Here is an 18,642-nt window from a genome sequence, read left to right as displayed (position 1 = left end):
TTCCAAAAAACCATGAGATTTTTAAAATTAATCTTGGGGGTTGCTTGTATTAAAAAATTATGTTAGAGGGTCCATACAGTCTGTTTTACTTGCATTAAAAAATTATATTAGAGGACCCATACAGAGTGTGTTATAGTTTAAGATTATCAACATATTTTGTCTCTTCAGCATATTAATTATGAGTAATAATATAATTTAATTGATCCAAGTGTATCCTAATATATTTCTGGACTCTTATCTTGTCATTTGCTCTTTATCATGTACAAACCTAGCAATTCTTATTTAATTCCTTCTTTTCTTTTTTGTCTCTTGACATTGTCTTTTGTTCTTCATTATGTACAAACTCATTTCATAGATTAGGGTTATGGTTTTTGAGGGGGGAGCAGAAGACAAATAGGTTGACTTTGTTGTTGGACTTTATTATTTGAAGAGATTAATTTTAAGAAATTCAACTCCAACCTGATATCACAATTGATATAGATGATGAAGATGCTATTCTAAAATTGCCCAATAAAAAGATAAAGGTGGAGAAAGATTGATCTCGTCTCAATTAAAACATGAAATAGAAAGAATAAATGATAATATTTTTTAAACATTTTATACTATAACTTAATTTTTGAGTAAAATTAAGAATTTTAGAATGAATTTTCATGCAAAAAATTTAGTATTTTTATATACTTATGTGATTGCTTTTATCACATAAAATTATACTGTAGTTACCATTAATTATTAGTTTTGTCTTTTTATTGTTTTAAGTCTATCAAATAATGTAGGCTGAGATCTTATATGTATGTTAGTTCTAACTTCTAGTTAGTGTTATTTCTAATTTAAGTGTTAGTTCTAGTGGTATGTTAGTTCTAGTTGAGTCCCTATTAGTTCTAGTGGCTCTCGTGTTAGTTCTAGCTGATGTCATATTAGTTCTAACTTACAGCTAGTGTTATTTTTAATATAAGTGTTAGTTATAGTGGTATATTAGTTCTAGTTGAGTCAGTGTTAGTTCTAGTGGCTCTCGTGTTAGTTCTAGCTGATGCCGTATTAATTCTAAATTACAACTAGTATTATTTCTAATATAAGCGTTAGTTCTAGTGGTATGTTATTTCTAGTTGAGTTTCTGTTAGTTCTAGCGGTTCTCGTGTTAGTTCTAGTTGATTTCATGTTACTCCTATTTTCCAGCTAGTGTTATTTCTAATATAAACGTTAGTTCTAGTGAGTTAAGTTAAACCTAAATCAATTAGAATTAGAACTAATATGAAGTGGGTTAGAACCAACATAAAATGACTTAGAACTAACAAAGAGCCCAAGATGCCCAATGCCCAATCAATCAAAAACCTTTAAATATATATTGTAGTTGCATGAGTTTGAACTCCTGACCTCCTCTCCAAATTCCCAAGCTTTACCACTAGACCAAGTAGTTAAACTATTAATGTTAGTCCTACTTAAAGTTAGCTTTAACATGAATTAGAACTAACATGAAATAAGTTAGAACTAACATGAGTTATTGCTAATGATAGAGTTTAAAAAAGGATGAAAAATTTTCCTCTATTTTTTCTGTCAGATCGCATTAATGGGACGTGACTTTCCATGTTTTTGGGAACCAGAGGTGTTTGGGGAAGATAAGTGAAGGGGCAATTTTAGGTTTTTTTCAAAATATAATCTTTTTTTTTGTACTGCTGACGTGAAGGGGCCTTAAAACATTAAATGCTACTTTTTAGACTGAATCACATAGCCAAAATACAAGGGTTGGGTCACGAGTTTCCGCTTTTGGGGTCTCGACATATTTTTCCCAAACAAAACTCTTACTCGTCTCCTCCGAAGGGTTTAGAGAAAGTCCATCAAGCTCCCACCGCCCGCTCTCAAGTCCTACGTGGCGGTGGGAGCCCGTGAACTCTCTCCAGCAAGCTTCGAAGGAGCTCCCAAACGCTGGCGTGGCACGGAGCTTGGGAGCTTGTGCCATCGTGCTCCCAAGCGCTCCACAAATTTGTGGAGCGCTTGGGAGTTCCCAAGTATTAAAATAATATTTTTTTTTACAAAAAAACCCATATATCAAAACCCAAAACCCAGTTTCGAAATAGGTGTTTAAAAATTAGCCGTTGAATAGTAAAAAAATTAGCCAATTGAACAGTAAAAAAATTAGCCGTTACACAGTAAAAAAAATTCTATAAATTCTCAATTCACTACACAAATCAATCCACACAATTCTCTCATAAAAAACTCTATATTTTCCTATCAAATTACAAGTCTCATGGATCCCTCCCAAAACTTTTATTCGTAACTCCTTAACGGTGAAGGATCGACCTTATACACGTCGTTCTATACAGACATCGTAGAAGAAGGTCACCCCATCGAGTTCTCGCAATTGACAACACAACAAGTGTCATCCCAAGAAACACCGACCATAAAGAAGAAGAAGGCTTACACGCGGTCCGAAAATTGGACTGTCCACGAGGATAAGCTTCTTGTGTCTGCTTGGCTGAACACGAGCCAAGACTCCATCCAAGGCACAGGGCAACACAAAGATAAGTTCTGGCACAGAGCTAACGACTACTTTATCCAATACTCCACCGATCCAACGAGCCGCACACCAAACCAAATGATGCATCGTTGGTCAACGATTCAACTGTCCGTCAACAAGTTCTGTGGGTGCGTTGCTCAGATTGAAGGAAGACAAAGATCTCCAGCCAATATAACTTCTAAGGTACAGGGCAACACAAAGATAAGTTTTTACACAGAGCTAACGACTACTTTATCCAATACTCCACCGATCCAACGAGCTACACACCAAACCAAATGATGTATCGTTGGTCAACGATTCAACTGTCCGTCAACAAGTTCTGTGGGTGCGTTGCTCAGATTGAAGGAAGACAAAGATCTGGTACGGGAATTATTGACCATGTAAATATTTAACTTATATGTTTTTATGTAAACAACATAGCATTGAAGAGAGGAATATATATCCTTAATTATGTTTGATTATTCTAAATTTAACTCTTGTGTAGATTTCAGAAGTAAAAGAATTATACCAATCTCTTTATGGTAAACCATTCGTGTTTGACCATTGCTGGGTTGAGTTGCGTCATCATCAAAAGTGGATCCAACAATGGAAACTTACAATAAGATTCGATCACAGTCGAGAAAAACCACAAACTCTGATTCCTCACTAAACAATTCCATGCCAGCGACCCCATCGAGTTGAACACTGACTCTGATGATGTTATAGCAAGGCCTGAAGAGAGGAAAGCAGCAAAGCTCAAGAGGAAACAAAATGTGAAAAACTCTGAGTCCACTAAGTCCATCATGGGAGAGGCTTTCGCGTGGATGAAGCAAACCACCAATCAAAAAATAGAGCTAAAACAGAAGAAACAAGATGACGATATCATAAAGATGGACCTCTCAACACTCAATTCAGTTCAATGATAATACTTTGAAATGCGTCAGGCAGAGATATTGGAGGGTGGATGTCTAAGGATTCTTCCTAATTATCATATATTATCTTGTATTAGATTTATGATTGTACTCGCATCGCATCCTAAATAGTTCTTCCTAATTATCTTGTATTGGATTTATGATTCTACTTGAAGTTGAAAATTTTGGCATTTAATGAAAATAACTACTTTATTGAAAAGGAAATTGGCGTAGTACAACAACTCGAACTTCTTTGCTGAAATTATATTAGACATAAAGAAACTTAATCCTCGGTGATGGATCCCTTGAGCTGCCACAAATGCTCGATCAAATCATTCTTTAGTGATTTGTGTGTTTGCGTGTTCCTGATCTGATGATGATTTTGGATGAACTCAGTTAGTGGCACCGTCCGCACATGAGAAGGTTCAACGACTGGTATCGAATCATTAAAGTCGAAGTTGTTGTCCAATTGACAATCTCGTTCATCTTCAACGATCATGTTATGCATTATGATGTAAGCGTCATGATGTCTTTCAGCACACTAGGTTGCCAGAAACGTCCTGGTCCACGAACAATCGCAAATCAAGCTTGCAACACGCCAAAAGCTCGTTCAACATCTTTTCTTACACTCTCTTGTTGTTGAGCAAAGTACTTATGCTTGTTTCCTCGTGGTGCTGGAATAGTCTTCACTAATGTGGACCACTCTAGGTAAATCCCGTCGACGAGATAGTATCCCATATTGTACTCGTGGCCATTAACAGTATAGTTACACGGTGAAGCTCTTCCCTCCGCAAGTTATGCAAAAACCGGTGAACGATGTAGAACATTGAGGTCATTGTGAGACCCCGGCAGTCCAAAGAAGGTATGTCATATCTAAAGATCTTTGCTAGCTACGGCCTCCAAAATAATTGTAGGTTCATGAAAATGCCCAGTATACATACCTTGCCAGGTGGTTCGACAGTTCTTCCATGTCCAGTGCATGCAGTCGATGCTCCCAAGCATACCAGGAAAACCTCGTTGTGAGCCTTCCTCGAGTAGGCGTGCAACGTCTTCATTATTCTGTGAACGAAGGTATTCCTCCCCAAAGATGTTGATAATCGATCGAACGAACCTCTTCACGCTCTCAAGCGACGTACTTTTACCGATCCGAACGTAGTCGTCAACGGCGTCAGCGGATGCTCCATATGCGAGCATCCGCATAGCTGCAGTAATCTTTTGAAGGCTAGATAGTCCCAACTGTCCAACACCATTCCTCTTTTGGACGAAGTATTTGTCATGTTCGACGATTGCGTCGTGGATTCGAAGGAATAACGAACGTGTCATTCTAAATCTTTGACGAAAATAATGAAGAGGATAGGTTGGTGCGTCAGCAAAATAATCTTGGAACAACCGATTGTGGCATTCCAGTCGGTATCGATGGAGCACGATACATCTTTTGTGTTGAACTGATGTTGAACCTTTCTCTTGTTCTTCTTCCTCGACGACAACAGCTCCCATAAGAAAGAACGTCTTCATCATTTCATCATCGCTAGAGCTAGATGAGCTAGACATTTTTTTCTGGGAGACGATGGGCTGAGGTGAGAAGACATCGAATTTTATAGGAATCAGTCGGTTGACTATCAAAGTTTGCGATATCTCGAACTTCGTGCCCAACCTCAAAGACCGTGTACGTTCCCTCGAAGACCGTGTGCGCTCCCTCGAAAGCCGTATTCAACGGTTAGAAACAAAATAAAAGAGGTTTAAATATAATTAAAAGTAATGAGTGAAAAAAATTAAAATAGAAGAGGAGTTTTTTGATATTGTTGAAGCTCCTAACTAGATGTTTATTGAAGCTCCATAAAATAAGAAGACCTCTCAAGACTTATTTTTATAATTTTTTATTTCAAAATGTTTAAAAGCTCTTGATAGCAAAATAATTTTTTATTCCAAAATGCTTAATAGCTCTTGATAGCAATCTAGGACTCCCAAACTGGTAGCTTGGTGGACTTGCTCTTAAGGGCTGATCTCGTTCTCTCTCAAATCATTTTCTCACGCTGAAGATCTCGTTGGATCCAATGCGGAAATATTCGGCTTTCGTTTTTCCCCTCGTTGTCCTCGCGATTCTCTTGCCGGCGGCGAGATCAAATCTCGTCGTATCGAAGGCCGAGCGACGAGTAAGTGCATCTTGTTTTCGTTTTCCTAGGGTTTCTTGGGGTTTCCTCATTCTGATCTGTGAATTTGAACTGGATATTTCTCGATTAAACTGAAATCGTGAACTTACACACATTAAATTAGCAATCTTGAGCAGATTCGATAGATTTGGGTTATATGAGGCTGTTTTTATGGTGATTTTGTTGTCATTTGTTGATTTTAACGTTGCTCAAAGTTGGTAGTTGATAGTTTCTACTGGTTATCGAAGGCTTTGTGATCAAAGTTGAAGCAGTAGGTTTTTGATGTGTGCTTTTGATCCTTCTTGAATATTGCGAGTTATGTGAAAATTGCTTAACCTCGTATGTTTGGTAGTACTGGATTAATCTGTATTTTTGTTGTGATGTAGGCTGTTTTTGTTTCTATCGTTAATGGCACTGCTTTCTCTATGGGTTATCTTAAACTGATTTTTGGGCGTCCGACTACATTAAATGGATAAATTATTTTGTGAAAACTGTCTTTGTTTTAGTAAATTACTGAACACCGTTTTGAATTTCAATCACTTTTAGGCATGTAAATATATAGATATCATCTGAAGTTTAACCAATTAGGCACTCATACTTTGACTGATGTATATCAGGTGTTACAGATAATGGTCAACTATTGAGGACATTTTATTCAAATAACCAAATACACATCTGGAATAGTCAAGAATATGTTCTAACATGCTAGCTCAAAGTCGTACTATTACATTATGCTAGCTTGTTACTCATGCAGAGCACGAGAATTAGTAGATAGAAGAGATAAAGGTGACCGTTGGGTTTAGGAGAGAGGAAAGAACGGGCGGTTGGCATATTGCCGTGATAATTGGTAAATTTTTATAGGACTGATGTAGAGATGATGCATCATGTATGAAATTTAAAACGACAGGTTTAACACTTTTAAGAGTAGGAAAGGTGGATATTGTTTTCCAAGAAAATAGAGAAGGTATTACTGTCACTCGTTGCATTTGTGCAACCACGGACAACTATTTTAGTACATATTACATAGTAATTGATAACTTTATGATTAATAGTTTTAGCAGTATTTTTGTATTTTCTTATTTTAAACAAAAATCTATAACTGAAGGTGCATTGCATTTTTCTTCCAAAGTAATATAAGCTACTTATCAAATGCTTCTGTAGGAATCACTCTACATTTGACCATGCCACGGTGTCTTCCGAAGTGATACAGACAGGGCACTTAATCATTACTTGTCTTACGTATTACTTGATTCGTGTCCTTGTTCAGCCAAAGCCAGAATTTGTTCTTACTGTACACATATATGAGTTCAATATCCGAAATCTTGTTTAGGTTACATATCTCTAGGACATTAAATTGAAATCTTGCTAAACCTATATCCTCTCAGCTCTGATTGTACCTTTCAAGTTTGCAGAAAACTACAAAGAAAAGTATTTCATTTATCATGCACAAGTTATGCCTTTTCCCATAACTCCATACAGTGATTGACGAGAGTGTTGAAGTTATTTTTGTGATTTTTCAATTATCTCAATGAGTATTATTTGCATATGTTAAAACAAATAATCAAGTAACGTATATTTGGCATAATGTAGTTCTCCAGAAAGAAGTTTTTGTGTGTTTGGAGGAATACTTTCTTGCTTTTGTGTTTTGTGCAAATGTTCCATCTTAAAACTAGTTATGCATGTTAATTATTGAGCTTAGTAAACGCAGTTATGCAAAAAGCAAATGAAAAGCTTTTCAGTGGAGGGATTACACATATTAGTTTATTAAGACAAATGCTGTTATGCATATCGAGGCAAGGTTGTTATAATTTTATGCAAAAATGGTCACTGTTTATTGTAGTTCTTTTTATTATTCTGATAGTGATGTTTGATGTGATACAGAAGAATTATTTTAGGGTGTTTGGGTTGCTGACATTATTATTTTTTCTTCACAGGTTGATTTAAGCTCACATATTGTGCGGACCATTTCTTCTCTAAAGGTATTTCTGTTTTCTGACGTTTCTTTGATATGTTCATGAAAACTATTCAATTGGTTTTTTCTTTCCCTGATTTTTGGCTTCCAGATCTTGGAAATGATGACAGTTACCGAGGAACACAAAGTTTTGCATAATTTAGCATGTACTGTTCTTCTTTCAAAATTTAATAAATCTTGGATTGCATTCCCTTTTCTTGTCTCATTTTCTGTTCTTTTTTTTCTTCATGCCTGGAATTTATGAGGGACTTCGTTTTATGGCAAAATCTTCCCCTATAAGTAAATTAAAATAAAAAATAATGCCACCCAAGCTTAACTAAAGGTTATCAATTTAGCATAATTGTGAGGGAATTATCTTATTCCAAATCATTTGTCTCAAGTGGATGCAACCTGACAAGGATTTATGGTATATAATACTTCCTTTGAACTCATGATTAATTATAACTAGCATTTTTAAGGGGGGAATTTTGGAAAAACGATATATTTAAGTATACCTGGTCTGGAACAATGTGGTGGATGATATCAAAGTTCTTCTATGTGGATTTTCAGATGGTATTAGAGCCTAATGAAAACCAGATTTAACGGGGTAGATGTTCATGAATAATCGCTTTTGAGGGTTTATTTTCAGATGGTACTAGAGTTCACAAGCATGTAAGACTAATCTGGTCTGGTTTGGTTTTCACTCAAAGCCAAACTCGACATGGACCATTTTTTAACCCAGTCCGGAATCGAACCCAAGACCATGGGTGTCATAATTGAAACTCCTAACTGTCTGGGTCATTTGTGGTGAGCCACCCGAAATGGACCATGTAAATTCTGGACTCAATATTTTTGTACGACCAGATTCCTCCATACAATATATAGAATATTTGAACTCTTTTTGAACAAAAGACCATGGTACTTCCATTATGTTCTTTGAAACTGTTGGCCATCTCTCCTACTGCCCACATGATCTTATTATATTGACAGGGAACTGTCAACTCCCGCTTTTGCTAGTTTGTTTAATTCTGACTATGATATACCATTTATAGATGTTGGGTAAGATCCTTCCATTCACTGTCACCTCAGGACGATATATCTTAAATACTGGTGAAGTTAATATGGGGAAAGACTCGTTGCGGTCCCTGTATACTTATGCATTCTGAGGTAGTGAGGGCATATGCATGACTGACATACATAACTACACTCCGATTTAATTTTTTTCATGTGATATATGGCTCATCTTGTTGAACTTTAGCTTGTTTTTAATTCTATAGTGACTCCATCTGGCATGGACCAAGAGCCTGTTACTGTGATGGATCTCATCCATTGGGCAATGCAAGTTGCCATTATTAAGTTTAGGATTAAGTTAACTGATTTGCAATTGTTTAGTACTTTAGTTCTTTTACGTGTTTTTGCATCTGACTTGTGAAAATGTGGTTAGCTCCTGTCCTAAGCTCTTTTTTTTATTACACTTGATGATACAGAACATTCTTATATGTTGTGAACAATAATTTGATTCTTGAAACCAGCATTCAGTGCTTAACAATTATCATCTTATTTTGCCATCTTTTAGGTCGAGAATGAAGGCCCTGATGCAGTCTCGGAGGTTTTAGTGGCTGTTCCCAATATACAGGCAAAGAACTTGGCAAATCTGAAGGCATTTTTATATAATGAAGGAGGAAAAGGTTCTGTTGTAGACCTTCCTGTTTCTATAGTTCATCCCGAAGGAATGCCCCCAGAACTGAGTTTCTATTCAGTATCATCACCTGAAAAATTGGAGAAGGGAGCAAGCTTTTCTTTCATTTTATTGGCTGTATTCACACATTCATTAGTTCCATTCCCTGAGGAAATCACCCAAGCTGATTCACAGCTGGTTGTCTACCAGGATAGTGCCTATTATCTGTCACCCTATGCAGTTAAGTTCCAGACACTCAGTGTCAGGTTGCCTGGTGGTAGGGTGGAGTCGTATACAAAACATCCAAGTGGAAAGCTTGTGGAATCAGAGATTAGATATGGTCCTTTTGAAAATCTTCCTGCCTTTTCCTACTCTCCTATTGTTGTTCACTTCGAAAACAACCATCCTTTTGCAGTTGCTCATGAGCTAGTGCGGGAAATAGAAATATCCCACTGGGGCAATGTGCAGGTCACAGAACACTATAGACTTGTTCATGGAGGTGCCCAAAATAAAGGGGGATTTTCTAGGTTTGCTTATTTTCTTTTGTAGCCATTTTTCATTATGGAATTTTAGTTGGCTAGGGTTGATTTTGTTTCACTCTCTTTGCTTTTTGCAGGCTTGATTATCAATCTAGAATGAAAGGAATATCATCATTCAGGCATCTTGTTGCTAAATTGCCGCCAAGGGCTCATTCTGTTTATTACAGAGATGAAATAGGCAATATCTCAACATCACACTTATGGGGTGATTCAAAAAAGGTTACATGATTGCTTCCGTAGCTTGTACTCTGCATGTTAGTCTGTGACACAATTAATGAATAATTTCTTTATCTGCAGACACAGCTGGAAATTGAGCCTAGATATCCAATGTTTGGTGGATGGAGAACATTTTTCACAATTGGCTATGGCTTACCACTCAAGGACTTCTTGTTTGAGGGAGCAGGAAAACGTTTTTTAAATATCACATTTGGCTGCCCCTTTGAGGAAGTTGTCATTGATAATCTCCTTGTCAAGGCAAGTAGTTTCTAATTCTAACTGAATACTTCATCTGTATAGTTTTTGTTTTGTTGTTGTTATTGTTATTATTTTTGTTTCTGTTTTTGTTTTTTTAACTATCTTAAAGTCATATAGGTGTAACTAAAGGTCTTCTTCTTTTCAGGATTATAAATATATATTGAAGCAGGGAATGCTTGTAACTTTTATCAACTATTAGCACTTTTTTCTATCAATGGTTTAGTACTTGCACGCCTGTTGTGCTATGCCATGAATCTTAGTTCAAGCTTTTGGTGTGCAAATATCTTTGTCATCTGATATGTTTTGGAAACTTATACTTCAGATGTGAATTTTTAAATCTTTTAAACTTCTTGGAAAAAGAATGTTACATCTCCACTTAGCTCCATAGCATTGTGTATTGTATTTAGAAGTATCGCTACTGCATTTCTTTGCTGTTTTATATATAGATACGTACACAATTTGGGTCTCTGTCTGTGTATGTGCATCTGAATGTGCGCATGCCCATGTATAATATGGAACAATACTGATTATTTACTATATAGTTTTTTCTTCATTTTTTAATTTTTTATTCAGAAATGATACACTTGTCCTGAAAGGATTTTTTGATAATTTTCAGGACTTTGACATGTTTTATGTTGGAAAAATATTGTTTTTTGAGCATAAGATAGGAATCCCAATTTCTATTATTTGAATATTATACTGAATTGTCCAAGGATTCGAAGTATTTAATGAGATCAATTCTTATCAAAGGTCTCAGATCAGTTTTGAATCGTTTTGACATGTCTGGTCTCAAGAACACATCCTGATCTCATGGACACACCTTACTTCCTATGTTGCATAAATTATTTGAAGTCAATGCTTTCTCATAAATACAACCATCACTTGATAAAGTTAAGGAAACAATTCATTAATCAAGTACATAATTTTTCAAAGCTTACTTCTTACCTCTCCTATCTATATTAATATATATATATTATATATTTATACGATACTATATTCTTATCTTCATTCAATGTAAACATTGGTAGGAAGAAAATAAGGGGACAAGGCTTCAAACCACTTGGTTTTAAAAGTACTATGGAAGCTGCTAAAATTCTCTGTTATACTGGATCTACCATCTTAGTTAGCTCGTTTCATTTCATCACTGTACATGCCTAATCTCACTTAAACATGCATGCTTAACTTTGTTTGTACAATATTATATGCCTTTGCTCTTATTATCAGGCTGTAGCTCGCTGATCTGATCAATATGGTATTTCAAACATTACTGGCATTTCAGTATTTATTAGTTGAACTTTATGTGGCGTATCTTATGATTTAAGTGTTTTTTGCTCTTTTACTCCTATTTTGAAAGGACACTCTGATTAAGGAGCGGTACTCGTGTTGGATACATATATAATACATGGATACTCCATTACTTTGCGTACTGGATTCATCTTTTTATCTACTCTAAAATTTGTTTAGTTACCTTCACTTCTGGAATATGCATATGAGACTAGGAACATAGAACTTGCACGAATGGTGGTTTCACAGTTTCACTTTATTTGACGCATTTTTATTTGTCAACTTTTAGTATAAGGCCTTGATTATTTCAGATAACTGTTGATGTATGTAATTTGAAAATATATTGTGATATCCGAGCTAAAATATTCCTTTAACCGTCTAATTTTGCGAACTGATTTTGCAGATGAAACAATAACTCCCATACATATATGATTTTTTTTTTTGCATCCAATATCCGTGACGTATCTGTCCTGAACTTTTAAGATTTCTCGTACCCAAATACTCATGCCATTTTGTATCCTATGCAGGTGCAGCATATGTTTACTCAATATTTTTCTTTCATCATTATCTGCCTTGAATATTTTCCTTAGTTTACGTGAGACTTGAAAGCGTAACGAAATTTTGCTGGACTATAAGATCCTTGAAACTCAAGGAAGTAGATTTCCTTTTCTCCATTTGTAATATTTTGCCAAGTAAATTTCATATGGTTGGTGCAGGTTGTCCTCCCTGAAGGGTCAAAAGAAATCTCTGTTTCTACTCCATTTCCTACAGAGCAAAAGCAAGAGGTACATTGGTTCTAGCTTGCCTAATCTGAAGATGCCTCATCTTAGTGTAATGGAGTTAGTTATTGTTGATCATTTGATGTATTGCAGATAAAATATTCACACCTAGATATTAGTGGAAGGCCAGTGGTTGTCTTGGAGAAGTCTAATGTTGTTCCTGAGCATAATCTGTATTTTCAGGTAGCCCTTTTCTGGAGATCTCCTCCCATAATTCCATTACCTGCCTTTCTGAAATATCTGTACAACCTTATGCTGTTGAAGGGACAAAACAATTCTGCTTTAATTCTATGAAGCTTTGATTTATATGAAGCTTGATGTGTTTTTGGTAGTCCCAGTTAACAATGGCCTTGCAGCATCCAGGATGCTGTTAGTAAAAATATGAAAAAATAAGTGATAAACGAACATTTATTAGAGAGATTTGTGTGAATTATGTTTTATAAACAAAAGACAAGTTGGTGAATGACCTTCAGAAAGATCTGACACTAGTGTAGGATCAACTCCAATAAGAAAAAGCAAATCTAATAGTAGCGTAAGATCGACATCAGATGTATGTGCCTTAGTATATGTTTGGTTAGTGGAGCCCTCTTGAAATCTGGAATAGGCTGTGAAATTTCCATTAGAAAGTCATAAGCTAGTTAAATTTCCTTTTAGGTATCTATCATTTGCAATATGAAACTTGGAACCTTCAGGTGTCACTGGTTGCTACAGTGGCTTTGCATGCTATGTAGGGCATGTTTTAGAACTAGAAGCTGTTTTTCTTCCCTTTATTTGCTCTTGTTTTCCCCAAACTCTTTCTCTTGTTCATCTTCTAAGATCCTTTCCTCCCCCTTCCTCTCTCTTCGCTATGATTCTACCTTCATACTCTCCAGTTTTCTCATCTGTCCTCTATTTTTTCTTCCTTGTCTTTTTCCTATTCTTTGATCGAGGAGGATTAAGTACCAAAGAAAAGTCTGTATTATACAATATCTTGAAAAACTCCCAAGGCAGTTCACTCCCGTGGAATACAGTACACCCTCATGGGTGTCTCTCTCTTGATCCTTTTGTCAAGCATGACTTGTTGTAATACCTTATCCAAACATGAAATATCTTAACTGTGGAGGCAAATAGAACATCTTATATCTCTCTGGTGACTCCATGAATCCTCTCCGAACCCCCTATACTTGTCTGGACCTTTTGTTATCTAGCTTATGGCTTCTTCACCTACTTCGTAGTCCCTGAAACGTGATTCCTCCTAAGATGGTAATTATGCTTCTAGGCAACTCATGTAGATTCGTAATGGTTAATGGAATACATATTAAAGTGATTTATGGTTAATGATTATACTGGGCATCACAGGATAGAGAGAGATCCTAGTGCAATATGTATGGGTCAATTTCTATTTTTCTATCGACAAGACAATTGCAAGTAGCACTTTTTCATGCAAGAGGTCTATTGTCTTTCCTGAAAAAAAAGTAACAAAATGAAAACAAAAAGAAAATGTTTTTCTTATCTCCCATGAAGGAACGCACATATCTTCAAGCTGATGTTCAGCAGTTCTTCTAAAAGGCATTCATTTATTGCTTGAATATAGATGATATGTTAGATTGAATATACAGTAAGTCAGTAACCAAACAATATCATCTATTTTGGATTTTATTGACCATTAAGCATAGTATCTTTCAACTGTAAGTTCTCTCATTCAGGATAAATATCCTATGACATTCTTAAGCATTTGATAAAAGTACTCCTGCTTGATTGTGCTAGTGGCATCGTTGAAATTATGCATGTCCCTATTATTCTTTAACAATTTGCTGATGCTTCCTTTGTTTTATAGGTGTACTATAAGTTCAACAATCTTTCACTGTTGAGGGAGCCGATAATGTTAATATGTGGCTTCTTCTTCCTATTTGTTGCTTGTATTTTATACACACGTACAGACATGTCAATCTCCAAATCTTCTGCTTCCTATCTTGCAAAACTTCAGTTAGAGGAGGTATGAAGTTGCTATTACATTTTCAATTGTACTTTGATTTATTTTATGCTGTAAATTGCTCAAATGAGGTGGCCTCGGTTGGATTCTAGTGGAAAAATCATGTCATAGGCATCTTTAATAAAGAAGAAACAAGCTCATATCATAATCATTTGTTTATTATCAAAGTAAGATTTTATTATTGATTCTTGTTAATGTGATAGTTTTTTTTGCTAGTTTTGCTAACTTTTTCTCCATAATTTTTATGTTTTAATCAACAAAAGCCATAAGCAGCAAGACCTTTATTCAAAATTTGAAAGTAACAATCCAATCATAAACTTTTCACTATGCTGTTCACTTCATGTAATATATCTGGAGTGATTAGTATTGAAGTAGGATAATATCTTAATGAGAAAGCTTATTTACTTTGATCAAGAATGACTATCCACTTCATGCTGAACTCAGTTGGAGGTAGGAGCGACCTATTTGGATGTTGTTAACTCTAATTTTCAATTTGACTTTTTTTAATTTCTGGCAGTTTTCTGTCAGTTGCAAGCACAAGAATGAAGTATTTCCACAATTAACTTAAATAATGTCATTTTTTAGGAGGAATGTCGTGAAATCCCCAATATATTGAGATAGAAGTTAATTGCAAGCACAGGACTATGCCCAACTTCCTTTGAATTCAGAACCAGAATAGCTCAGAATTCTATTTCCAATTGACCAACTTTGAAGATCTTCAATGGTCTATTGATAGATAAGCAGATTGCTTGAACTTTGTGGCACATAATCTTTGGCATTAGATGCTAGAGTAGTTTGAAAATAACCGGACTTATCTTGAAACTTTCATGGCTTTAGTTAGTTTAAAATTACTGGTTTGACGAATGACACAGCGTAATAGTAAAAGACTTAGTATGATCCTACAGAAGTGATCTTACTTTTAGTTTAAAATTACTGGTTTAACGAATGACATACTTTTAGAACAAACATGGAAAGGAGGTTGGTAGATAAGGACTTAGTATGATCCTACAGAAGTGATCTTAACCCTATCGATGTGCATTGTAAGCAATCTAGTCGGTTGAATTTGACCATGTTTCATCTGGTGTCGAGCTTGATGTGCTATTTAACTTTAGTCCTCACGCTTTGCACAATCATCGTTACATGTGTTTTTTCTTTTTAAATATTAAAAGTTCTGTTTCCGGTGTTAGTGTGACGCTGCAGAAACTCATTCACACATATGTGGAATCGATGAGTCTGAATTAACTTTTCATAGAGGGATTGTGGTCATGCAGTGGGATTGAGTTAAAGCTATGTTTTTATTCAGTGATCACTATTAATTTGAAGATAGAAGCTTTTTTACATTCCTCACTTAACCAGACCAAACAAACATTCTTTTGGACAAGGATCCATAGTTTTCCAAATATCCTTTTGATGTCCTTGATGCTGAATTAGGAGGATACTATTTACTGCATGCTTGCTAAGTGTAGTTTTTCCTATTTTATTTAGCGACATTTTTTGTTTACGCGTTTGACTTTGCACAATAGTCATAGGTACTAACCTTATTCATTTGGTATTCAGGTGCGAGAAAGGGTCCAGCAAGTCCAGAACATCATCAGCCGATGTTTAGCAGTTCATGATAAAGTAGAGGCATCGTTACGTGAGCTCTCCAGGACGGGGGATATTCAGTCTTGCAAAATTGCTCGTAAAACAGCTGATGGATTACTAAAAGAATTGACGAAGGAACTAAAGCCGTTGTTGACATATTTGCAGACTTCTCCACAGGCTGCCAATATATGGCCCAAGGTTTGTCTTTTAGTTTTACTTTATGATAACCTTCATGTTAGTGCTATTCTAATTATTGCAATACATCTAATATTAAACGTGGAGATGGTTTATCATCATTTAAAAACACTAACATATTGCTGTTAAAAAATGATTGTAAATTGTAAATGCAAATGGTTAGACTTTCATATATTGAAATAGAAGTTAATAGCCACAAAACCCTCCGTGAACTTTGTTTTTCCAACTTAACCCCTACAACTTTTACCATAAATCCTCCAAAATTTTGAAGACTCGAGTAAACCCCCAAAACTTTTAAAATTTACCACAAAACCACAAAGGGAAGGAGAAAAGAAGATGAGCCCCAGAGGAAACAGGGAAAGAAAAGAGTACTGAAGTTTACCCTTTTTCTGCCTTATACTGTAAAACAGAGAGTAATCATCACATGCACTCACTCCATGTACCCGTTGCGCAAAGATGGTCCAACTCCCTAAAATTACTCAAAGTGAATATTGGAAAACATTTGAGCAAACATGTTCGAGGCCAAGCTAAAATGTTGTTCAACTTATTCTATGGTAGTATCATACTGTATACTGGCGCAATTCAAAATAAAACAATGCCTTTGCCCTTTTCTTACCTGTGATATAGTCCAAAACAATAGTGTGAAAAAACAAAGATCCAATATATCGTTTCCACTTTTGTTGAATCTCTGTTACTCTAAAATGTTTGATATCATCTAGATGGCTATCTAAAAGTTTCTTTGATTGCAATGTTGCAGGTGGAGGAGCTGGTTGCGAAGGAGAGGGAGATGCAAGAAAAGCTGATGCTAAAGCACTCGACTGTGGTTGATTGTTTCGAGAAGAAACTTGGTGGGAAAGAAGTAGAAAATCGAATTGCTTCCCAGCAGCAGAAACTATCAGCGTTGAGACAAGATGTCGATGATCTTCTTGAGATCATTGATGAGTTCTGTTAGTTTATTAGAGATATAACTTATAAAAAAGGGGGGTGAATTTTACATTATTTCGATGTTTTTGACTTCGAGGAGCAGCTTTGAAATGGCTTTTGTAGGAGGTAAATGAAATTTTAGATATGTGCGTTTAATGACAGTTTGATTATCATTTTGACATATTTGATTTGGATTATCTCCAATTAGATGGTAACCGGAGAGGGTCCGATTAATACAATCGTTACCGTCTATTTGTATTTCAAAGCATAAGATGAGCCCGCTAAGGATTTTCACTATCCCAAAAGGGGGTTTCATATTTTGTAGGCTATAGTGATTTTTTGTTTTAAAAAAAAAAAGAGGGCATGGTGATTTTTTAGATAATAACGGATGCTCGTGTGGCCACTCTTAACCCTTAAATTGAAATGTAGGTTTAAGATTGGGAATAAATTAATGGACCATGTATTCTTATCACATAATTGCAGAGGATTTGTGTCCGCCATCCGATTCTTGTATGAGATTTGAAAGAGGGGAATAGAGGGAGGAAAAACATTTATGGATGTTATTTTTATCTGTATTGTCATATATTTTCTTGTGGCCCCAATATGTGAATCAAAGTAATATTGCTGTGCTGGCGTTTGGCAGTAGAAGTATTACTGTATTCGTTGAAGACAAAATTAACCCACTTATCTTTGGAGGGTCAAAACAAAAATTCCACCGTCTTTAATATTTATATGCTAACCATCGAAGGAAAATCGAAACTTGAAGCAGTGTGCTAACGTGTATCTGCTAATATACTCATATTCACGTTACAACGCTGACATAGTTGAAAGTTGGTTTATTTTTATAGTTACATTTTAAGTGGATCAATTTTTATAATTAAGTTTTGAAAACGTGTTAATGAGAAAATTTTCCTTAAATAAAGTCTAAATGGGTTACATGATTATTACTGTTTATTCTAATTTCAAGAGATAGATGAGGTCAGGTGGAATTTCCGTTATCATCTTGAAAATCACTATCGTGATATAAGAAATCCTACGTGCCACCCTCCTCTTATCCTTTGAAACTAGAGTAGACGGTAATAATTAATATAATTGGGCTCTGATAATTGAATCTGGCCAAACAGTACAAATGCATGAATCTAGGACAAACTAAAGATTATTAAAGCTCTCATCTTATCATCCCAAGAGTCCAAGTTTTAGGAGCTTTTGCGATTAAAAAAAAAGTTTTAGGGGGTTTTATGTCACGCCCTGGGCCCGTGCAAGCTGTGAAACCCACCGAGAACAACTCGATATTGGCTAAAATTCACTGTCAAAATGCTAGTACTAATTGCTCTTGGGTCTTGGGATTTTCGCTATTTAAGCCACTAAAAGTTCTTATCATTAGTCTATATTGGACTAAAATGGGGATGTCACAAACTCAACCTTACAAGCGATGTGAATTCTAGAGGTGGCTCCCATTACATCCACGCCTTGTAGCATTTAGCCCCGTATAGCACATAGCTCCACATTTTCAGTTGGCTAATTGCTCTGATACCATTTGTCATGCCGTGGGCCCATGTGCCCTATTGGCGCATACAAACCGTGTGACCCACCAAGAACAACTCGATGTTGGCTAAAATCTACTTTTAAAATGCTAGCAATAGTTGTTCTTTGGTCTTGGGCTTTTATCTATTTAAGCCACTAAAAATTCTTCTCATTAATCTATGTGGG

The 18,642-nt window shown here is 35.7% G+C and overlaps 1 protein-coding gene across 1 annotated transcript; it reads left to right on the top strand.

Moving 5' to 3' along the window:
- Positions 5,364-17,115, top strand: LOC109848256 (dolichyl-diphosphooligosaccharide--protein glycosyltransferase subunit 1A). The gene is made up of 10 exons (XM_020417680.1): positions 5,364-5,555; positions 7,487-7,531; positions 9,080-9,708; positions 9,798-9,939; positions 10,018-10,194; positions 12,195-12,263; positions 12,351-12,440; positions 14,074-14,232; positions 15,787-16,011; positions 16,766-17,115. Exons 1-10 carry the CDS (start codon positions 5,457-5,459, stop codon positions 16,958-16,960), a joined length of 1,830 nt encoding a protein of 609 aa, XP_020273269.1. The 5' UTR covers positions 5,364-5,456; the 3' UTR covers positions 16,961-17,115.

This window comes from Asparagus officinalis, chromosome 7 (genome assembly GCF_001876935.1).
Source record: "Asparagus officinalis chromosome 7, Aspof.V1, whole genome shotgun sequence".
NCBI lineage: Eukaryota > Viridiplantae > Streptophyta > Magnoliopsida > Asparagales > Asparagaceae > Asparagus > Asparagus officinalis.
Note: the sequence above shows the minus strand (reverse complement) of the source record. Positions and strands in the feature narration are given on the sequence as shown.